Source organism: Diospyros lotus, chromosome 7, assembly GCF_014633365.1.
Source record: "Diospyros lotus cultivar Yz01 chromosome 7, ASM1463336v1, whole genome shotgun sequence".
Taxonomy (NCBI): domain Eukaryota; kingdom Viridiplantae; phylum Streptophyta; class Magnoliopsida; order Ericales; family Ebenaceae; genus Diospyros; species Diospyros lotus.
The window spans coordinates 34,082,511-34,107,172 of NC_068344.1; the positions used below are offsets into that span (position 1 = coordinate 34,082,511).

At 37.2% G+C, this 24,662-nt stretch overlaps 2 protein-coding genes across 3 annotated transcripts; one reads left to right on the forward strand and one right to left on the reverse strand.

Annotated features, from left to right (window-relative positions):
- Nucleotides 1-1,140: 1,140 nt before the first annotated feature.
- LOC127806176 (probable ethanolamine kinase) lies at nucleotides 1,141-20,294 on the forward strand. The gene is made up of 11 exons (XM_052343285.1): nucleotides 1,141-1,488; nucleotides 2,639-2,730; nucleotides 2,971-3,077; nucleotides 3,892-3,997; nucleotides 6,042-6,164; nucleotides 6,342-6,433; nucleotides 14,472-14,556; nucleotides 16,787-16,892; nucleotides 16,980-17,046; nucleotides 19,630-19,722; nucleotides 19,815-20,294. Exons 1-11 carry the CDS (start codon nucleotides 1,355-1,357, stop codon nucleotides 19,941-19,943), a joined length of 1,134 nt encoding a protein of 377 aa, XP_052199245.1. The 5' UTR covers nucleotides 1,141-1,354; the 3' UTR covers nucleotides 19,944-20,294.
- Nucleotides 20,295-20,326: 32 nt separating this feature from the next.
- LOC127806175 (F-box/kelch-repeat protein At1g55270-like) lies at nucleotides 20,327-24,312 on the reverse strand. Of its 2 annotated transcripts, XR_008024363.1 has the most exons (4): nucleotides 23,607-24,312; nucleotides 23,410-23,503; nucleotides 20,570-21,919; nucleotides 20,327-20,473 (listed from the first exon to the last, which is right to left on the reverse strand). XR_008024363.1 is itself a non-coding variant. In XM_052343284.1 (3 exons), exons 2-3 carry the CDS (start codon nucleotides 23,434-23,436, stop codon nucleotides 20,654-20,656), a joined length of 1,293 nt encoding a protein of 430 aa, XP_052199244.1. In that variant the 5' UTR covers nucleotides 23,437-23,503; nucleotides 23,607-24,312; the 3' UTR covers nucleotides 20,431-20,653. The 2 variants fall into 2 exon arrangements, 1 of the variants encoding a protein (XP_052199244.1); XM_052343284.1 differs by having other exon boundaries at nucleotides 20,431-21,919.
- Between the last annotated feature and the right edge of the window lie 350 nt (nucleotides 24,313-24,662).

Below are 24,662 nucleotides of genomic sequence, written 5' to 3' on the forward strand. Positions count from 1 at the left end.
CACTGAGAAAAATTAATTAATGTGCATCATAAACATTTTCAATTAAACTTATATGTATTTATGCTAAACTTACGGAGGACCTGGAGGCTTCAAGCGGACCTGGAGGCTTCACGCGGTGGAGAGACACTGAGGCTTCGTACGCCGAAGGTTGAGACTGAGAGATAGGGGGATCGGACTCTGGAGACGTCAGATCCAGACCAGCGAGAGGCAGAGAGAGGCTAGCGGTGTTAGGGACGCCGGAGATTTTCCATCAGATCCAGACTAGCAAGAGGCAGAGATTTGGTGGAGAAGGCAACGTGGCGGCGGAGGACAGACAGATCCGGCGGTTGCTGGAGACACGGTGACGAAGGCAAAGAGATGGGGAGGTCGAGCTCGACAGAGAGAGAGGGAGGTCGAGGTCGAGGGCGAGAGGGAGAGTGCAAGGTCGACGGCTTGCAGTGAAGAGACAGAGTGGGAGGTCGAAGTCGAGGGCGAGAGGGAGAGGGGGAGGTCCGACAGAGAGAAGGCGAGGTCGACGGCTTGCAGTGAAGAAACAGAGTGGGGGGTCGAGGTCGAGGTCGAGAGCGAGAAGGAGAGGGAGGTTCGAGAGAGAGAGGGGGGCAAATTTGTGGGTCTCCTAGTTTGAGCGGGGATTCAAAATAATTGGGCAAAAAATTAGCCTTCAAATTATCGCGAGAATTTGGTTTAAATCTCGTGAATATCCCACATTGTCGACAACATTGGCCGTATAGCATTATCCAAACTAAAATCTGACCTAGTGAATGTATGAATGGACATTCATGTGGGCCCATTATTAGCTAGCTGGGTCAAACCAACTGGTTTTCCACGTGTGTGGCTGATATTGGTTAATAAATGATAAATATCAGCTTGAAAAATCAAAAGTCAACTATAAAATATGTTACAAGAAATGATATTAGTAAAGTCAGCTTGAAAAATGTTTTTTTTTTCCCCCATTTTGCCCAACGCGATCGTGCAAGGAGGGGGTGGGGTCAGATAAATGTCGGGCAATAAAACATTTTAAATTATTAGTAATTGATTTTGTATCTATATATCACCGACCTAATTTATAACGCTATAGCTCACGCCTTTGACGCACACTTCTTGTACTTAATTACGCGTCTTAGCCGCTTGAAACAGGTAAGATAACCGAGGACGTTATCGGGATTATGTTAATGATTCTGTACATTTTCGTCAAATCAAATTAGCTTCCCTCCTCGGAACAATAATAAGATCTTCCCGGCAAGCGTGGAGATTGGAATCTCCCAAACCCAAAGCGCTTCGGAATTTCAGCATTTTGAAAAGCTAACGCAGTCAGCGGAATATCCGTCCAAAATTGACAGATACAGGGAGAGAAATGGGCGCAGGGAAGATCTGGAACGCCATGGACGTAGCGGAGGGAGCTCGCAACAACGGAAGCTCGGAGATTCGTTCGTCCCCGATCACCGTCGACCACGCGCTTTCGCTTCCCGAAATGAGCCCTAGAATCATGTTCGTACTCGTACTCATATGTGATTTTGAGCATCTGTTGTTTGTAGACGTGTTAATTGTGGTAGATTAGCTTGCGGATATGTGGTCTGCGTGACTGAACGCCGTTGGATTGCGGATGCGGAGAAACAGAGGCGACGGGTACGGAAGTGGATTTGCGACATCTCGTTCGTTGTTGCGTGGTTAATTAGTGAATCGAGGAGGATGAGCGTTTTCCGTTTGGTTTTATAGAACTTTGAGCTTATTTTGAACAAGTTATGGCGTGGAGATGTGTACATACAGATATGGTTACGCATGCTGATTACAACACCGTAGCTCAGGATTGCGTTATTTTTATAGCTCTTTTTTCTTGCTCGTCATCTTCTTTATGAAATCCAACAAGGAAAACTATTATTTATTTCATTCTTTCTCGCTTTTTATTTGCAAAACCAAGTCAAGGAAAATCTCCAGTTAATTGCTTTTTCTCTCAGTCGCTCATTATTTCAATTCTATTCCGCAAATTCGAAATCTGGGCAAGTGGAGGGAAACGGATTTAAGGACTTATACTAAAATGAGTACAATGAGCTTATTCCTATTTGGTCTTGGAGAATTTTGAGCTCAGTTTGAGCAAATTAGGCTGTTGGATTTTGTTGATCTTCTCTTTTCCTCTTGCAGTTCTTTCATATAAATGGAGGCAATTGATCAAAATTTATTGGTTTTTGGACTGTCTTTTCTGTTTTCTTCTCGAATAGTGGCCAAAGGAAGTATGTAAATTACTATTTGATGTTATGTTCAGTATAGTCTATGTTTGCTTCCTAACTGCAATCACACCCAGTCTTGTGGAATACTTTGTTTTATTTGGAGATACTGGGGCTGAGGGAAAGCAAAGGAAAATGGATTTGATGGCTTGTATTCTATGTCTTTTGGTCCAAAGTAAATGAGAACAATGAGGATTTCCTTTTGATCTTCAAGGAAGGCTAAATTAATTTAATAAATTGTGATATTACCCTTTTGTCAAGCTATCCCCCTGCTTCCTTGGTGGCAAATGAAGGACAGGAGAATCTGAGACTCTGCACTGTGTTATTTATTTGCAATCTATGTTTCTTTTCCTCTTTATTGTGTTGGTTTGCCCCAGATTTTTCTTAAGATTTTTTTTTTTGAATTTTATATGCAGAAATCTCTGCAAGGATCTTTTCAAGAAATGGTTGAAGTTGGATAATTCACACTTCACTGTTACGACTATTTCTGGAGGCATCACGAATCTTTGTGCGTATTTCTTTTGTTGTTTATTAGTTTTGTTATTCATTATATTACCCTCTTTTTAATATCCTTTTCCCATTCTTAAATCAAAATTCATTATATGAAACCGCAGCCTCTATCTTATATTTTGTGCAATTAAGGACCATAGAAATTACCTGCTAGATATTATGGGTTTTCTTGCTGTTGCCAGATAACAATTCCCTTTTGCTCAGTAGAGTTTGATGAAATTCTGCTCCATCCTTGCAGTACTAAAGGTGTCAATCAGGGAAGAAAATGGAGACACGGTGAACATGACCGTTAGACTATATGGCCCCAACACTGAATACGTCATCAATCGGGGACGGGAATTGCAGGTGAGCTCCCAAAGATTCTTGCTAGAATATATTTATTTGAGTTATCCATTTAATTTCTTTTAGAAGTTTAAAGTTAACAAGTTTAGAAAAGAAAGAAGAAGTAGTACTTACAACTATATATTATCTTATCTATACCCTAATTTGTCTTCTATAATTTGTTTCATGTTTGTATCGAGAAATGGATGTTTATTGCTTTCTTACTCATTATCTGCTTAGTCTCACTTGTTCAACTTTGGAAGCGATTTAAAATGTCAGACCAATGATTAATATGGAAAAGAGCTATGCAATAGCATATTTTATTCCAAGATGTGGAGTATTTTTTTCCTGGCCTTATTATCTCTTGTAAACGGTCATTGTGGTATCATAGGTGCAGTAATATGATGTTAGAAAATCACAGGACTTGGGAGATATGTGGAGTTTTAATGATTGGATCACTGAGTGAAGCATTTTATTTTTTGCTAAATGATTGAAGCATTTTTTATTTGAGATAAATATCTTGTCAACTTTTTTCAGGATTTAAGAGTACTTGCACTTGCTTTGCACACAATGAAATGAAATTGTATGATAACTTGGGAAAAGAACAACAGCTTGTGCAAAACTTGGATACGAGTTCACTGCTTTCTGCATTTTCCCTGTTTGAGCCCAAAGTTGAAACCTTTTGCAATGACATTGTGAAGTAGATGGTGTTTTCTTATGTTTTATCCAACCATTCCACACTAGACCCTGTTGACTTCCTCTTCTCTCAGTCAGAGTATGCTACATGATTTCAATTTCTTGATTCCCTCTTCAATTGTATACCTCATATTTTGTGTAGGCCATTGGGTACCTCTCAGCTGCAGGATTTGGTGCCAAGTTGCTTGGAGTTTTTGGAAATGGCATGGTGCAATCATTTATAAATGCACACACACTGACCCCACTTGGTAAGTCTTTGTTGAGATAATTTTTTTTTTGAGTGAGATTCTCCAAGGGAGTTCTTTGATAAATTGGATATTATTTGTATGCAACCTATATGATAATATGACCTTTGATGCATATGTTATTATTGGGAAAACAGGGGAAAAAAAAAGCTAAATTAATTGAGAATCTACTGAGATTCTTTACTGTAGCTGGTGAACTTCAAAATGAGCTTCAATGTCCTGATGATTTTGTGGGGGGTTTATTGTGATATATTGAAGGATGATGCAGTAAAATGATTGTGATATAGTTAATTTCCATGCATTAGTTGTGCCCTGAAGGCTCTGAACTAACTTGCATCTTGGTGGGTTGGCTTCAAGCTATAGTTCAAACTCATTGAGGTTCCATCCTTATTTTGGTTTCCTAGAAGTTAGAGACTGTAACGGTTTGTTCAAGTGACCCCCCATTACCCTTTACTGTAACACCCCCCCCCCCCCCCCCCAAAAAAAAAAAAAAAAAAGAAGGAAAAAAAAAAAAAGATCGATGTTGAAACAAATGCTCCAGTCAACTATACAAGAACTGAAAAATCCCTTAGCAAAGTATTGCTTTACATGATTGGATCCTATGTAATCCCATCCAAACATTGGGTGTGTTTGGATGTGCATAAACGATTATGTAATTTTGCATGATAAAGGCTTCAACCACTTCCATGCTCCAACTGGTATGAGGTTGCTTGCCTTTAATGGTTAACAGCTAACTTGTTGTATGGTGTATATAATTAGGGCTGTTCATAGGTTGGACTTTCAGGTTGACCTCTAATCTGGGATCAACCTAATCTAGATCACTTCCCAACTCTTGGACCCAGAACAGAACCATTAAGCCATTTGAACTGAATTGAACCATCTTAAGAAAACTGAGGTTTATTTGGTTTGCTCCTTCGTGATCAGTAGGTAACAGGGTTGAGTTATGGAAATGGCTTATTTGAAAAGCAAGGGTAAGACTATATACAAAAACAACCCTTCTTTGATCCTTGCAAAGTGGAGAGCCTAGTGCATTAGGGACACCCTTCTTTAAGTAACTCATTTGTTCACGTCCTGTCATGCAAAGGTAAGTAGAAAATTGAGATTAAATTGCAAAGGTAGTAATAAGAATTAGATTCCAATAAAAAGCAATATCTAGCACAGACAAAAAATAAAAAACTACTATAGTCTTTTACTTCCTTTGTTAGATGGAAACAATTTTGATGAATAGATGTGAAGGTGGTACACACACACACACACACGCACGCACCTTTGGAATTTCTCTCTCTCTCTCTCTCACACACACAATGCAATTAAAAAGACAATTTCAAAAATGCTTATCCACCATAGTTTTCTTTAAGCTACATACACAATATAGGTAAACAAAAATAATTCCAAACAACTTCAAATCATACAGAAGCGAATGTTGCCTAACAGGATAATTAACCATTCTTCAAAGTAGCGCATGATATAAAAATTTGATGCACTATTATACTATACATAAGAATGGTATTTGGGTCGCTTAGGTTAGTGAGTGCCTATGCAAAACCCAAACCAACCTAGTTGGTATGCTCATGTTGAGACCCAAGGAATTGAGCCAATCTAACTCATAGAATGATGGTTTGGTTTGGTTTTGTTCGTGTGTCCTTTTGAATCTTTTACTCTTTTGAATTTTTAACACCCCTATCTCTAATTGCTCTGGACTCTTACAGATAACAAAGATGTTTGGCTCTGTTAAAAGAGAGCTTAATGCATGAGGGACTAAATCCACAATGTTCTCCTTACCTGTTAGTCACTCCAAAGCTTATACTAACATGATTCAAAGTTCTTAAATGTGGAACTCCTAATATTTCCTTGTTGATGTGCTGTGACACATTATTCTAAAGTGGAGGGTCTCAGTAACGGAAGCAGATTTTTTTTAATTAACATGGAAACTGCATTTATTAAGAACAAGTTATCTCAAGTTCTTTTTATGTGGTCATTACAAATATATTCCTGAAAATTCTGATGATCAAGGATCTTCAGTTGATGGATCTTATATTCTTGACAGACATGAGAAAGCCCAAGCTGGCTGCAGAAATTGCAAAGCAGCTCCATAAGTTCCATCAGGTGGAAATTCCAGGCTCCAAAGAACCTCAGCTGTGGAATGATGCTTTCAAGTTCTTTCAAAAAGGTTATTTTCTGATTAATAACTAGCTGTCTATACATGGTGGTGGTTGCTCATGCTTGTACTTATAACTGTGATAGTAAAGAATAAGGATCTCAGCTGTGTAGTATGATTATAGTAGAGCACTCATCCACTTCATGTTTTTTTTTCCTCTCATGTTGAAGTGAATGCCTATTATTGCAGCATCCACTCTTGCATTTGATGATAGTGAGAAGCAGAAGATATATGAAACAATTTCATTTGAAGAAGTTCATACCGAACTTATGAAGCTCAAGGTAGTTGCTCTTGGCATGACTTTTTTTTTATAATGGTGTTATACTATTGCATTTCTTTCTTTATTAGGAAATGGTACTAAAAATGGTAATCTGTCATGTCTGCTGAATGAGTCTTGTGAAATATTCTTGTGGCAGCTTTGTGGTCATTTATAGACAATTCATTTCAACTTGCTGATACATCTGAATACCTGTTGGATAGTTTTCTTCCCTTGATAATATTGTGCATATTTACTGTTCAAAGGGACAGGAGACTAGGCCAGAGAATCCAGATAACAAAGTAAAATTCCACTGTAGTTGCTGTACAGATTTCAATTAGCGGCATCCTCTTTACACGCATGGATGTTAGTCTGTATTGCAAACTCCCATGACAATTATAGGATTCAGACCGTTGTAGATGCACATGTTCATATGACTGGCATTGCTGAGTTTTTATTGCTCGGATGCCTTATTATGAGATTCTTACATAAGTGAACGGACATGGAGATTGAGAAAGAGACAGTGATTAATCAATTGCAGTAGAAATGCACTCATTGTGCGCATGAAGTTTGGATTTGGTTGCTTGGGCTCATTTTTGCCTCTTTCTATGATTGGCAGTTTACTTATTTTTGTGGTCTTAAAAAGTTTTCTTGTTTCAGTTGGGATTTTTGATGAGAGATTAGAATGGCTAAACTTTAATCTGATAGTAGGAGTTAGAATTTATTTTTGATAAGGTTTATTTAGACTTTGTCTTTTATTTTAGAAAGATCTGTTTTGAGGGTTGAATTATCTTTTAGTTTCAGCCTACAAATAGGCTTAGGATGTAATCAGAAAACCAGCTTGTTGATTTTGAATAAAATAAATTGTTGATTCTGCTTGTTAAAATCTCTGTCTCTCTGGTCTCGTCCAGTGATGCGATCACCAATCAAGACTCGGCCCAAGGTTGACCCAACCAAACCGGAATAGTATCACCAAAATAGTAGTGCCATAATGTTATTTTAATACTTCTTAAGTTTTAGAATTCTACTTGATTTAGGATTCTACTTTATATTTCTACTTGATTTAGGATTCTATTTCACGTTTCTACTTGATTTAGGATTCTACTTCATGTCTGATTAGGATTTTATTTTTATTGGGATTCTAGTTGACTTTTATTTAGGATTTATTTCTATTAGAATTCTAGTTGGATTTTGTTTTCCAAATATTAGATGGATTTGGATTAGCCAAACACTATAAATATACCTAGGATTTAGAGTTTGTAATCAAGTTTTTCTTAATCAAATTTCAACAACCTATTTGGGTTTTCTTAGCAAAATAATCTTGTTTTTGCATCTTCTTGAAAGTCAAGTTTCGGCCATTGAAGTTTGTTCTTTTAAGAGTTTATTTTGGTGTGTTTTCTTCACACTCGCGCTACACGCTGCGTCAGGTGGTATCAGAGTGGTTAATCAACCAATCAGATGGCCAATCTTGAAGGTAACGGTAGCAACCAGTCTCGTGACGGTGATCATGGGTTGTTCGCAGTTTGGAGAGCAATCGAAGAACAACGGGAAGTAACTCGTACTATCCAGCAGTGATTGGAGCAACTTAGCAACCAATTGGGCACCTTACTACGAATTGATGATGACAGGAACCTGAATAATGGGGTGAATCAAGGCGGAGCGGGAAGACCACCCATTAATCATGTCCTTGTTAATCCTAGAAGACCAGTGATTGAAGATAGCGATGAAGATGATTTTGGTCGAGCAATAGCTAACCCTGGTGGTAGAGGGGTTAGGAAGAATGCGCATCAGCACAACCATTGGGGCAACGATGAGTATAAACTAAAAGTTGATATTTCTACCTTTAGTGGAGATCTTGATATTGAGGGGTTCCTGGATTGGATCATTGAGGTTGACCGTTTTTTCGAATACAAGGAGATCCCAGATGAACGACAAGTAAAGTTAGTGGCTTACAGGTTGAAGGGTGGTGCATCTGTTTGGTGGGAGCGATTAAGAGAAACGAGATTGAGGGAAGGCCTACAGCCAGTTTAGACATGGAGACGAATGAAGCAGCTGTTAAGAGGTAGGTTTTTACCCCCTGACTATGAACAATATATGTTTAAAGCTTATCAAAGATGTGCACAGGGAATAAAGAGTGTGAATGAATATACCTCTGAGTTTCTGTGATTGGCGGAGAGAAACCAATTGTCAGAAAGTGACAATCAACAAGCAGCTCGTTACTTGAATGGATTGAAGCTTGCTATTCGTGATAAAATTGGGGTTCAGATGGTTCTGAGTGTGCAAGAAGCAAAGAACTTAGCTTTAAAGGCTGAGTTAATGTTGAGTGAGAGAGCTCGTAGTGACAACTATCATTAGTATAGTGGGAATAAAAATAAACAAGCAGCTTTTGATAAAAGTAAGTCGGTTCAGGGAGCACAACTCTCCAATCCACCCCATACAGTCAACCCTAATAAGGCTACAACGGGGGGAAACATTCGAAGTACTACTTCTAATCTTCCAAAATCCCCTAATCCTTATGCAAAGCCTATTCTTTTAAAATGTTTCAAGTGCAATGAGGTTGGGTATCGATCTAGTGATTGCCTAAGGAGAAAAACAATTAACATTGTAGAAAGGGAAGAGGAAGATGTTGCTGAAGAAGAAGTATATTGCGAGCCTGATGGGGAGGATGACGAAGAAGATTATGGACATGGGCAATATACCTGTGTAGTGAGGAAGTTAATGCTATCTCAAAAGAATAAAGATACTACTCAACGGCATAAGCTTTTTCGCATGAGGTGTACGGTGAAAGAAAAAAATCTTTGAGTTGATTATTGATAGTGGAAGTCAGGAGAACATCATAGGAAGAGACGTGGTGGCAAAGATGTAGTTAACTCCTGAAACACATCCAAGCCCTTACATGATTGGATGGATCAAAGAAGTTGGTGGCATACATGTGGATGAACGTTGCAGGGTGCCTTTCTCTATTGGTAAGTACTCCGACGAAGTCTATTGTGATATTGTTGATATGGATGCTTGCCATATTTTATTTGGGGGGCCTTGGCAATTTGATGTGGATGCTAAGCACTCGGGTAGGAAGAACACATATTAGCTTGAGAAAGAAGGCGTGCGTTATACTTTGTTACCCATAGTGGAAAAGAATCAAACCAAAACTTATAAAGTGGAGGGGCGAAATGTTCTTACCATTACACATAAACACATTGAGTTTGTGAGGGAGTGTAAGGATACTCGAGAGGTTTACTTATTGGTTATCAAGGGAGAGAGTGTGAATGAGCCACTGAAGGTGAATCAAATTCCAGTGGAGGTGCAGGGATTGTTGGAGGAATTTCATGATGTGGTTCTTGAGGAGTTGCCTAATGAGCTACCTCCTATGAGAGATATTCAACACCACATTGACTTGGTTCTTGGTGCTAACTTGCCTAACCTACCACACTACAGGATGAGTCCTAGAGAGAATGAGATTTTGCGTGAGCAGGTAGAGGAATTGTTGAGAAAAGGGCACATTTAGACTAGCATGAGTCCATGTGCAATGCTAGCATTATTGACACCAAAGAAAGATGGGAGTTGGAGGATGTGTGTTGATAGTAGAGCCATCAACAAAATTACTATTGGGTACAAATTTCCAATTCCTAGGCTCGACGACATGCTTGATCAACTTGATGGGGTTGTGATTTTTACCAAAATTGATCGTAGAAGTGGTTATCATCAAATCAGAATTCGACCTGGAGATGAGTGGAAGACAGCTTTCAAGATGAGAGATGGGTTGTTTGAGTGGTTAGTCATGCCCTTTGGACTAACCAATGCACCAAGCACTTTCATGAGATTAGTGAATCAAATATTACGCCCTTTCATTGGTAAATTCGTTGTGGTATATTTTGATGATATTTTGATATACAATAAGTCTATTAACGAGCATGAGGGGCATATTCGAGATGTGTTGAGTGTGTTGAGGGAAAACAAACTTTATGCTAATTTGAAGAAGTGTACTTTTATGAGTGAGAGCTTGTTGTTCTTGGGCTTTGTTATAAGCAAAGAGGGCGTAAAGGTAGATGAGGAAAAAGTACGAGCTATTAGAGAGTGGCTAACCCCTAAAAATGTCGGTGATGTGCGAAGTTTCCATGGGTTAGCAACTTTTTATAGGCGGTTTATCAAACACTTTAGTAGTATTGTGGCTCTAATTACTGAGTGTTTAAAGAAAGGAAAATTTCATTGGGGTGAAGAACAAGAGCAAAGTTTCACCTTGATAAAAGAGAAATTATGTACCGCTCCTGTCTTAGCTTTGATAAGTTTTGACAAATTGTTTGAGGTTGAGTGTGATGCGAGTGGATTGGGTATAGGTGCTGTGTTGTCCCAAGAGAAGAGACCAATTGCATTTTTCAGTGAGAAGTTGTGTGAAGCCAGAAGAAAGTGGTCTACTTATGATAAAGAATTTTATGCAGCGGTGAGGGCTCTTAAGACATGGGAACATTACTTGATTGCCAAAGAATTTGTTCTTTACACGGATCACCAAGCTCTTAAGTACTTGAGTAGCCAAAGACAATTGAGAAGTGATATGCATGCTAGATGGTCTGCTTTTATTGATAAATTTCCATATAAAATTGTGCATAAGTCGGGACAGCATAATCGAGTGGCGGACACTTTGAATAGGCGTGTGGATTTGATCAAAGACCCTTAGTGTTGACATTGTTGGGTTTGAGTGCTTGAAAGAATTATATGCGACAGACGAGGATTTTAAACATGTGAGGGAACAATGCATGTCTCAGCAACCATCAGAAGATTTCTATGTGCATGATGGGTTTCTCATGAAGGGAAATCAATTGTGCATCCCTTGCACATCTCTTCGTGAGAAAATTATTCGGGATTTGCATGGTGGTGGCTTAGCAGGGCATCTTGGTAGAGACAAAACTATTGAAGCTGTTATGGGAAGGTATCATTGGCCAAGAGCAAGGAGAGATATTTCTATTATTGTGGCGAGGTGTTATATATGTCAAATAGCTAAGGGGCACTCTTCTAACGCCGGTCTCTACATGCCATTGCCTGTTCCTAATGCTATTTGGGAAGATTTGTCTTTGGACTTTGTGTTGGGTCTACCACGAACCCAACGAGGTATGGATTCTGTTTTTGTAGTGGTTGACATGTTTTCCAAGATGGCGCACTTTCTCCCATGTAAGAAGACGGCAAATGCAGTAGCTACAACCAAACTGTTTTTCAAGGAGATTGTTAGACTACATGGAGTCCTTAAAACTATTACTTCGGATCGTGATACAAGGTTTTTGAGTCACTTCTTGATTACCTTGTGGAGAATGTTCGATTCATCTTTGAATTTCAGTAGCACAGCACATTCCCAGACTGATAGACAGACAGAGGTGGTGAATCGTACCTTAGGAAATCTGATTCGTAGTGTTTGCAAAGATAAGCCAAGACAATGGGACCTAGTCATAGTTCAAGCGGAATTTGCCTACAACAACGCCGTGCATAGCTCAACAAGAAGATCACCATTCTTTATCGTATACATGAAAGTTCCTAATCATGCATTAGATTTGGTAAAATTGCCAAAGGTACCAGGTTTCAGTGTTGCAGCTAGTGACTTAGCCGAACACGTTCAAGCAGTTCAGGAAGATGTCAAGCAAAAGTTGCACGAGGCGAATAAGAAGTACAAGGCAGCAGCTGACAAGCATAGGAAGCACAAAGTATTTGCGGTTGGAGATGAAGTCATGATATTCTTGAAGAAGGAACGAAGGAAAGTAGAACAGGTTTAAGCCAAAGAAGTATGGTCCTTACAAGATTCCCAAGAAAACCAATGATAATGCTTATGTTGTGGATTTGCCTAATCAGATGGGTATTTCCAAACATTCAATGTGGCTAATCTCTCTTCATACTTACCGGATGTGGATTTGTCCAAACATGATCAAAATTCGAGGTCGAATTTTTTCTCAAGTGAAGGTGAATGATGCGGTCACCAATCAAGACTCGGACCAAGGCCGACCCAACCAAACAGGAATAGTATCACCAAAATAGTAGTGCCATAATGTTATTTTAATACTTATTAAGTTTTAGAATTCTGCTTAATTTAGGATTCTACTTTATATTTCTACTTGATTTAGGATTCTATTTCATGTTTCTACTTGATTTAGAATTCTACTTCATGTTTGATTAGGGTTTTATTTTTATTGGGATTCTAGTTGACTTTTATTTAGGATTTATTTTTATTAGAATTCTAGTTGGATTTTGTTTTCCAAATATTAGATGGATTTGGGTTAGCCAAACACTATAAATATACTTAGAATCTAGAGTTTGTAATCAAGTTTTTCTTAATTAAATTTCAGCAATCTATTTGGGTTTTCTTAACAAAACAGTCTTGTTTTTGCATCTTCTTGAAAGTCAAGTTTCGGCCATTGAAGTTCGTTCTTTAAAGAGTTTATTTTGATGTGTTTTTTTCACATTCGCGCTACACGTTGCGTCATCTAGGTCCAACCATTCTTCTGCTTATTCTTTTTATTCTTCCCACAATTTTAGTCTTGAAGTTGCACATTCAGAATGAAGAACAGGGTTCATGGAATAAATCTGCTCTTGGCAAATGAGGCAAATTTCTTTTCTTTTCCCTGTTAATTTCAGCAGTTCCTTTTCTGTTAGGATTAATGATGCTGATTTTTGTTGATTACTTGTTATAATTGTGACCCAAAATTCAAATTTGATTGAGATTGGGACTCCTAATTTGACTGTGATTATGATGTTGTCAAATTCGATTTTGAGTAAGATTTATCTTATCTGGAGGAACTCATGAATCATCTTCTGATTAGGATATGATTTCCTGTGTACATCTATAGATGATTTTAGGTCTATAAATAGGTGTCCAATGTTCTGGAATTAGTTGTGGCAATATTATCTTAGTGATATTTAGGTGTGGCAATATCACTTTTGTATTAACAATTATTTACTTAGTGATATTTTGTTCTTTTTACCCGTGATTTTTCTCGATTTGGGTGTTCCACGTAAAATTTTGTGTTCATGTATGTGATTGATGGTTTGATCGTGATTTGTGTTCGATCCAATTTCATAACAAAGTGATATCAGAGATGTTGGATCAAACCATTAATGTTTGGTAGACCTCAGCCGTTGGATTTGCAACTTTTGCACCATATTTTGGCTAGGGTTCCTAGTAGTTGTCGCCTCTTGCCTCCGCCTCTGTTTAGCCGTCGCCACCATCGATCGCCCCCGCCATCATTGCTGCCGTCGACGGTCGCCTTCATAGTCGCCACAAACAACCTAGTCTTCCTCGTCGCCAACCGTTGACGAGATCTGCTTTCCTTTTGCCATCGATAGTTCCTCTCACCATCGGTCTTTCGCCATTCGACCACCACCGAGAGCCCAGTTCCAATCGCCATTATTGGTCGATTTTGTCTCCACGAGCGACCGTTTCTGTGTTTTTGTTTGACCATTTTCGAAGCCACTGCTGATGGATGCCTATGCTTTAAGTGGAGCTGAAGATATCCACTACAATAAACTTTGTGTGGATTTGGGTGGTATTCCCAATCAGGACGTAATTCTCCGTGATTTTGTTGGAAGAAAGAATTTTGAATAATTTCATATTTGAATTTCGCGTTAAGGTGGAGTTTGTTATAATTGTGACTCGAAATTCAAATTTGGTTGAGATTGTGATTCTTAATTTGATCGTGATTAGAATTTCGAATTTGATTGTGATTATGATGTTGTCAAATTTGATTTTGAGTGAGATTTATCTCATCTAGAGTAATATTCTCATGAATTATTTTCTAATTAGGATATGATTTTTTGTGTACATCTATAGATGATTTTAGATCTATAAATAGGTGCCCAATACTCTAGAATTAGTTGCTATCATTTTAGTGATATTTTGGTGTGGCAATATCACTTTTGTATTAGTAGTTATTTTTTTAATGATATTTTGTTCTTTTTGCCCGTGATTTTTTCAATTTGGGTTTTCCACGTAAAATTATGTGTTCGTGTGTGATTGATGATTTGATCATGATTTGTATTCGATTGAATTTTGTAACACTTGTAATTGTTATCTTGCGATTGTCAAACAGGAATTGACGGTTCACTTTGATGCTCCTGTGGTTTTTGCACACAATGACTTGCTTTCTGGAAATATTATGTTTAATGATGAAGAAGGTACACACAATAGCTTAATGCTGCAATATTTGTTTTACCCTGGTTAGAGAACCACTATATATTCCAGTTTTACTGGTTGTATTCTTGTTCTCACTCCATATCCAAAATGTACAAACCATGCCTTTATTCTTCATGTTGTAAAGTTAAGTTCCTACACCCCATTTTATGTAGGGTTGACCATATACACAGTTCAAAGGAAGCTTTGTTGCTTAAAAGTTTACTAATGCTCCTCTATCTTGTTTGGTTAACTCTCTTTCTGGAATTGGTATCGTGTTTTAGATGTAGATTTGAAGGTGATAAGGTTAACTTACTATATATATATATATAGTTCTATGGTTTCCCGACACAAAGAAACCTTACCAAGACAAAGATGATATATCTGCTCAGATCCACCATGTTGTTCACTTTGGTAGATACATGGTTCCAGAAGGGTAAATGCAAACTTGGAAATGTGGTCCAATGAAAAGGAGAAGTATTAGCCATTAAGTCATCTAATTTAATTACGAATTTAATGTGCAGTATTTATCTGAATTCTGTCAATCTATTTCAATATCAGTGAGTGACTTGATATTGTTGTTGAAATATGGGCTCTAAGAGCATTGATAAATAGTACAAAATTGTGAGGTATGCGTTTCTAAAATTGTGAGGAAAGGTTACATCATAAGATTTTTAGAGTTTTCTAAAACCATCATGATTTTAGAAATGGAATTGTGGGTACATAGAGTTTACTAGTCATTATGATGTATGCCTAAGCTTATATGTCAGGTTCCATAAACATACACATAATGTGTCAAGTCTTTAGCATTGCCTAAGCTTATTAAACATTGAGAAGTAGACAATTTTTGGATGTGAATGCTGTATCGTTATATCAATTGGTACTACTAGTCAATGCACATCATATTGGGTAGAGAGGGTACAAATTGAGCCATATACTATACTGCCATGTGTATTGATATAAAGATGTAATACATAAAATTTGTATTGATACATACTGGTCATTTATAATTTTCTAATTTATTTCACATTTTCTAATTTAAAATAAAATTTTGTAGCATATTAACTAAAATTTGGGTCTAGAATTCATGTAGCCGACCCCACATAGTGGGATAAAGGCTGGATATGTTGTTGTTGTTATATTAACTAAAATTTGGCTCATTTAGGTCGTAAAAGGTGTTCTATGCTCTGTAGCTTTCTTTGATTATGTACATATTCTATTTGATTGAACCTTTAGAACTTAATTCTTTAGTTGTTAGGAAGACAAAAAAATTCTCTATCATGTTTAAAGGGAAACCAAAAGGTCATGGAAAAGAACTACCAAACCATAACGTAAATTTGATTAGCACTTGTTAAAAAATAAATGAGGAATATTGAAAAGATTTATAGTTGTGTTTTTTTGTAAATGCATATGTTTGATACTATTAGGAAATAATTCACCATTGGACAATAGTGAAAATAGGTAATATTATGTTTTGTAGATTAAATTTATTATAAAATTGTGTATGTATATATATATATATATTTAATAATATGATATATAATGATAAATTTGAATAAAACATCAAAATGCATTGATAACTACATAATATACTAATAAGAACCATATGCCATTTGACAGGGAATTGACAGCTATATCTAAAATATAGGTATCTGATTCAATGAATGCAGATGAAAGTAGAATTTGTCCAGTAAACATGAAAAGAAACACCATAACAATTGTTTTTTCTCATTATCTTATTATGATTAGCCACTGTATATTCTCACTTTGCTTATTGACCCCGTCTTTGTTGATTTATAGTTGTGTTTTTTGTAAATGCATATGTTTGATACTATTAGGAAATAATTCACCATTGGACAATAGTGAAAATAGGTAATATTATGTTTTGTAGATTAAATTTATTATAAAATTGTGTATGTATATATATGTATATTTAATAATATGATCTATAATGATAAATTTGAATAAAACATCAAAATGCATTGATAACTACATAATATACTAATAAGAACTATATGCCATTTGACAGGGAATTGACAACTATATCCAAAATATAGGTATCTGATTCAATGAATGCAGATGAAAGTAGAATCTTGTCTAGTAAACATGAAAAGAAACACCATAATAATTGTTTTTTCTCATTATCTTATTTTTTTCCTCATTATCTTATTATGATTAGCCAATGTATATTCTCACTTTGCTTATTGACCCCCGTCTTTGTTGATTGACATCCAGATAAACTCTATTTAATTGATTTTGAGTATGGATCATACAATTACAGAGGTTTTGATATTGGAAATCACTTCAACGAATATGCTGGCTATGATTGTGACTATAGCTTGTATGATATCTTCCTTTCTCTTCCATCCTTTTCTATTATGATAATCATATAATAGACTATTGATTTTTGAACATGGTCTTCATGTAGATATCCAAGTAAAGATGAGCAGCATCATTTCTTCAGGCATTATTTAGAACCTGAAAAACCTTATGCGGTATGTAGATATTCAAACTCGTCCAATTTGCACTGGTTGTGCATTCTCTAAACATAATTCTTGGGTTTCAAATTGAACGAGTGCAAAGTGTAATATTTTCCTCAGTTGCTCTAGATGTGCATTTGCCTAGGTAGAAGAAGTTAAAGCCCCATACTTATATATTATATATAGGGCAAAGGGACTTGTCTTGTTTGTTGCAACTTGATCTTTTTGTTGGGTTGTAAGTGTCCTTATTAGATTCTGACTTCTATTCTATGTTTGTTAGAGGTTAAACAAAGGAAGGATGGAAAATAAAGATAAAGAAGGATGATAAAGTATTTTTTTTTTTTGGTGGGTAAATTACACTCAACACCCTTGAGGTTTGATAAAAAGACAAAGACATCCCCTAACATTTGAGAAATGATAGAGGTTCCTTAACAACTTTAACTATACTTTCCCTCTATCATTACTTCTCAAATGTTAAAAATTTTAAATGACAAAAATATCATCACATTTTTTCTCCCTTTCTCTTTTCTCCTTGTTTGGCAAACTAGCTGGAATCTAGCTCTCTCTCTAGTTTGATGATGGTTCAGCTATCGTTTAACTGGAGAGAGGAAGAGATCGACAAACTATCAAATTTTGGTTAGTTCACCAGACAAAAGAGGATAAAGGGAGATAGAGAGAAAATGCAAGGGTATTTTCATCATATTAACAATGTTAACAATAATAGGGGAAAAGTGTAGTTAAGAGTTATAAATTAGGAGAGGTCAGTGTCATTTTTCAAATGTTAGGGGTGTCTTATCTTTTTATCAAACCTCAGGGGTGCTTTCTTTTTACAAGATAAAGTGAAGAGAAAGCTGCGGGACTTTTGTTTGATATCTAAGTGTTGGTCATTTACGTAGATTTAAAGATTTCTTGTATCTTATATTAAATATTAGATAAGAGTACCTAACTTTAAATATAAATTTTCCTTCCAAAATTTCTTTAATTAAGTGGAGATATAGTTTTTGGTTGAAATAATATTTTCTAAATTCTTTTCTTTTTTCTCCTATCAAATTTACAAAATATGACCTCACCTAGTAGAATGAAAGTTTGTGACTATTGTAAATCTACAAAATATGAGATTTATATATTTTTAAAAATTTTCTTTTATTTACCCTTATATCTGTGTTGACTGGATTTGGTTCAGGTGGCTTTCAGATCTTTCATGAGATATATTACATAAATTAACCAGGCAGTGCTCAATGTAGATATTGGTTGGACATGATGAGTTCAGATTTGATTTTTTTTTTATCAGGTTTTGGAGGTTGATATTTAGAATACTGTGGTCTCTTTGGCTTTCAGATGTTTCATGAAGTTTATTACATAAAGTAACTAGAGAGTGCTAAATGTAGATATTGGTTGGACCTGATGGGGAGTTTAGGTTTGATGCTTTGCTCAAAGTTTTGGAGGACGATATTTATTAGGTTAGTGTTGGTTAATTAACATATAGATTGAAAAAGGTAAGATATGGAAAATATTCGAGATTTTTGTCATTTTTAATGTATTTGTTAAACTTATATGGCGACCATTGAAAAAGAAGTCACATAATTTCTTATCTAACATTTTTTAGATATGATTATCACTCTTCCCTTCAAGATAAACATATTTTGGACCTGACAAATAAGAAGATGCGTATGTCATCCAGTACATTTTAAAAAAAATTGCAGTTTGATAAAAATCTTGAAATGTTTGTAAGTCTTATCTTGACCATTCCATATCTTGGTTTGAAAAACCATTCCATAACTTGGTTTGAAAAATATTTCAACCTTATTTTGATACAATCTTATCTTATTCATTTTAACAAACGCTACCTAATTAGAATATTGCCATTTCTTTTTGCATCTTTAACAATTTAGACACAAGTAATGCATTTTGTTTGTATGTTTGTTTTTTTTGTGTGGCTAAAATAGAAGTAATGCAATTTGTTATCATAGCAAGATTTTTTTTTTCTGCTCGCATGGGCAGCCCAGTTGGTCAAGAAGGGGGGCACAAAGTGCCTTCTGTGGTGAATCTTGGACCAAGACCGATGATCGAGTCTCGCAAGCCGCAGTGTGGGGATATCTCTCTCCAAAGTGAGGGGAGCTCTTTGTGCGCGGTGAGCCCGGGTCTAGCCACTACGTCTGGCTGTGTCACCATGATTAACCTCCCCCCATGTCCTGTCGGGCCGGGTGTCGGGGGCGCCCGGGGTGAACGATTTCACCTTTTGGACCAAGATTACTTGTTTTTCATTGGGTGTCATTCTTGATTGGGCTCAGAGATTAGACGTACCTACCATGTTTATCATTGCAACTAATAAATGAAACAGGCATGGACTTGGCTCTGCCTAATTTCTTTTTTCCTGCTAAGTCTGTATGTCTGTCATCAAATATATATGTCAAAAACAAAGGTACCAAAATGAAAAACAGAAATTTATGATAGCTGTGACTTTATGGTTGCTACTTGGAGTCTAGGACCATCATATTGCATCTGACAGCATTGAATAGAAAGCTCGTATGTTTGCATGTGAGGAAGTTCCTTTAAATGAAGAACTAGTTAAGAAGAGAGAGCTGTTCTTAACCGCAGGTGTCTGACAAAGATATCGAGGCGCTCTACGTTGAGACAAACAGTTACAGGTTAGCTTCACACTTGTATTGGGCATTGTGGGCTCTCATCCAGGTACTTTTCTGTTTTCCAAGCATTGCATTTCAGTTTCCTAAATACAAGAAGAAAAGGGTTTTCTGAAACCTATTTATGCTCAATGTTCACAGGCCAAGATGTCTCCAATAGATTTTGATTATCTCAGCTACTTCTTCCTGCGATACAACGAATATAAGAAGCAGAAGGAGTCCTGCTTCTCACTGGCGCAGTCTTACCTGTCGGGATCTGGGACCCGTTGAAATGACATGGTATACATGAAACTAGCATTCGCTGTATCCAGTACAGTTATAGGCAGACATGCAGCTTCTTTGGTTGTAAAAATTCTTTGTAGCCTTGTAGAAGGAAGAAGCAAAAACAGATTTGAAGCAATAATAGGGGCCTCCGGTTGTAGTACCGCATTCTGTTGTAGCTCTGAGGCTTGTATTCAATAAATAGCAAATTTGCAACATTGTATTCCTTCTTGTTCTGTAACATTCATTTTCCACTAAAAATTTGGTAAAATTTGTAGACCCGACATGGGATATAATGGTGTACTACAGAAGATGTGGTTTTGAATACAAAAGAAAGATTGGTAAGTTAAAATTTGATCATTTATCCAGTTCTCAATCCACTAGAAATTATTCCTTCTGCCAAATTTGCCTTAAACAGCCCCAAGTTAAGGTCCTCAAGCAATGAACCTGATTATCAAGATGTTTCAATGGAACACAAAATGCAGGAATAGGAAGGCATCCACAAGAGCTTTGTTGGTTCAGACAATATGCTTTTCGACCTTCAAGCAACAACTGTGTATCATATGTAATTCTGCAACACTACAACCACAAAAAAAAAAAAAAAACCGAAAGAAGTGTGTTTGTCGATTTAGCACCTTGAGTTGTTCATCCCAGCGATCCAGTCGCCTGGGCAGGTTTCTGACCGTCTGTTGGCCTTTTTTTATCTATGCCATTGTCTTTCAAGCTAGAAGAACCTGACAGTGTATAATGTGACTTCTGGGGCGGTTCCTACCAGCAAGGCTCGACAAGAAGTTGGTGACCAGGGTCTTGAACTGCCCCTTCCCAGAGATGGTTTCCCACAGATGTTCAGCAATGCCACTCCTTGGATCCTCAGATTGAGATTTAGATACATCGACTAGAGATATGCTCATATTGTTGCGGATAATACAGAGTTTTCCATTGAGCGGGACAAGTGCTGCTGCTTCCAAAGCCTTAGAGTTCCCCAAATGCATCTTACTGTCGATATGCTTGCTCCAAGAGTCAGTCTTTTCATCATAAACTCTTAGTTTGCATCCATCTTTACAGTCCAAAGCATAGAGATGCCCGTTCAGGGAAGTGCTTGGGTTTCTCCAGCCAGCAACCATTCCATCGTAAACAGGGCACCAACTATCAGTTTCAGGTTGGTAGACCTCGCTCAAGACCTGCCTGCGAGACCCTGTGCCCTTCAAGAACCACTTGCCCTCGTACACGACCCCAGTGAAGGGCACCATTGCCGTGCTCATATCAGAAATGAAGGACCACCTATTCTTGTTTGGATCATAAACTTCGGCTGATCTCAAGGACCGCTGGATGCCCTCATTCTCACCGCCCGCAACATACAAACAGTTGTTTATGACACAAAAACCAAAGAAGTGACGCCTTCTAAGCATGTCTGGAGCACGGTGCCATTTATTAGTTCGTGCACTATAGAAAATTACTCGTCTCATGGATCCCTTGATAGGGTCTTTGCCCCCGAATAAATAAAGGTGACAACTACTGATAACAGCACATCCAAACCCTAGGGCTTCAGAATACTCTTTTGGGACAGGAGGGAGAGGCTGCAAAAGCTGGTAAATGGGATCAAAAGCATGCCATGAGATTTTTCCATCTCGCTCTCTCTTCATAACGTATATCCATTCTTCTGCTATTCCAAGACTCTTGCGGAGTGAGTAGAAGAAATTACCAACCAAAAGACGGTACCATCTTTTGCAGACTAAGCGGAGCTTGCAATGCTCAATTCTCGGGACTCGTATTAAGCAAGCGACAGCCAGATCATCAGGGAGTCCTGGAAGCAGAGGGGATTGGTTCCGGTTTCTGTCACCCCGTGCTGGCTTTTGCCCAGTTGGATGAATCGATGGCTTGATCCTAGGCTGAAGACATAGCCTCGTGCCAGGAACATATTTCTTCGCTCCAGTAACAGTTTTGAGGCCCGCATCTACTCTACATAAACATGCGGTGGTATCAACCTGAATCAACACAAACCTTGTCAATTTTATTCGTTTACTTGCCCTTTATGCAGAAATGAATGCAACACGTTATGTCTTTTTCAGTGACTGTGACAAGTATCCACATGTTGCATGTATATTTTGGAGCAAATTTTTCTAAATATAGATATCCATGCCAACATGCCAGCATAGAAAAGTAAGGCCAGCTAAATAACCACAAGGCTCATTTGAAATAAACTATCTATAATCACATCAAAATTATCATATCGGAACACAGAATATCCGTGCAAAAGCTATTCTGCTATCCTTGCTTTATAGCTTGTGATCATCTGTTCCAGTTTCTAAGACAGCTTGCAAGGACACTGCAGACTGATGGCAAACAAGAAAGCCCAAAAGGAAACTGTAGATTGAGTGCTACATCTGGATCACAAATGGAAAGCAATATAGGAAGAATCTTCGCAAATTTATGATACACAAACTGCATTAGCCCTTTTTGTTTGGTCAAGTGAGAAGAAGACCAATAGAGGCTTCTATGAAGAGAGTAAATAGAATGGAACAAATATCTAGCAAAAGATGTAGAGGAAGACCAAGAAAAACTTAATGGGAGACACTTTAGTATGATATAAATTATTAAAGTCTTACAGAAGATAAGGCCACAGATAGAAAAAAACTAGCGAGCTAGAATTCATGTGGTTGAGTCGACCCCACACAATGGGATAAAAGTTTGATGTGTTGTTGTCTTCTCATTTCCTTCTAAGACATCAACTTAAAGAATGAATTAGTGCTTTTAAGAGAAAAAAGAAAGAAAGGAAGTTATACAACCATTGTTGTCCGTTCAACAAAATAAAATTCTGCCCATATCTAGAGTTGAAAAAAACTCATTAACTACATCTTAGTATCAAAGGGCATGAGTTAAAAGAAGAAGTCTTGGGGCTCCAATAAAATCTTATAGCCTCTATTTTTGTAACTCAATATAGACAAGTAAAACATGATAATCACAATCAATAAATAAAACAAGATAATAGTAAGAATTTCATGGAAAATTAATAGAGTCAGTGAGCACAATACACACTCAATAAAGAGTGTTCTAGTTCCAAATATGTTAAGCTACATGATTCCCGGGATTAAATAGGATGGTGACAGAAGCTGGACTTAGTTCATCTGGTTTTCTTATAAATGATTTATAGCAAAAACACCCAGCAGATTTACATCTATAAGAGCACTGTAAAATTGGTTTTTAAATAAATTCAATGATCAGATCATTCATGTTCTGAGATCCAAAACCAATGGGGCTCAAATAATCTCAATTAGTCTCTTCTGTGAACTCAGAGAAAGGAAAACACCATTGCTACATAATTCAAAAATAAAATTGCTTGCAGAAAGAATAATAAAAAAAGCCACTTAAGGCATATGAACAAGCACCCCAACATTTGACCAACATATGCATTAAATTTGAATCACTGAACAAATAGATCATTGATCAAAGCAAGAAAGGAAAACAATAATCTCACCAGAGGCGGCTGAATCATCCTCTCCATTTCTTAAAATCCAACCAACTTCAAAACCCACCTCAAAGTTCAATTACCCAGCACTCTGATCACCATCCTGCAACAACAACATATATGTCACAGACCCATAACTCATTCAACTTAATATCACAACTAAACCACATCCAAGATTGAGCTCTAAAATCAAAATCCAAGCTTACACGTTCAGATGGATTCTGTGTTCAGATTCTTCACGAGCATACCGTGATTCTCCACTGGGAACAACCATTTCAGGACAATCCAAATCCCATCTCAAGCACTAAGAAAACAAAAAACCCTAATTCAAGAATCACAAGTACGGTCCACTTCAGAGACTGATCAAAGTACAAACCCAAGTTTGACAAGTCCTTCAATCCTCAAAACCCATGTCCAAAATAAAAAAGATGAGACAGAACCCTCTCCGAACACCAATTTCTCAGATTGGGAAAGAAACAGAAACAGAAACAGAAACCCAAACCTTGAAGAACACAACCACAAATGCGAGACAAGAAGAAAATAAGTAACAAAAAGCAGCGAAGAAAGAGGAGACAAGAGACCGCCTAAATCACCATTGAAATGCTGAGTGGAGAATAGGGCCCATAACCTCCCAAAGGCAGCACAAGCTACCAAGCGCAAGAGGGTGAGCAAACAAGAGAGAGAGAGAGAGAGAGAGATGCAAGAAAGAAAAGCAAACCTAAACCATTAATGGAAGACAGAGAGGGAGTGAGGACATTAGGTGGTTGGTCGAAATCAAAGAACGAAGCTTGCAAGCTGATTTGGTACTTGAAGATGGCTTTGGCCCTCCCCCTTTGTTCATTTGCCCTCTCTAAGGTAGAGAGAGAAAAGATAAAAGATTTAGAGAGAGAGAGAGAGAGAGAGAGAGAGAGCCCGGGGGGGGGGGGGGGGGGGGGGGGAGAGGTCTTTGAAAATATAAATGTAATGATCAAAGTCTTAAGTTTACTACCTGATTTTTTTAAATTTAATATATATATATAAATTCATAATGTCACAATTAATAAGTCATAAGATTAATATTAAGTGGGTGCAACCAATAAATTAATTTAAATAAAATTGAAATTTAATTTGGCCAAGACATTGTTAGAAAATAAAATCAAGAAAAGAGCAATCTTTAACTTAATATCACAGCACCAGTAGTTTAATGGCCTTCAAACCACTACTTTTTTTAACAGTAAATTATGGTAATATTATTAAATAATAATATATAAATTGCTTATTAA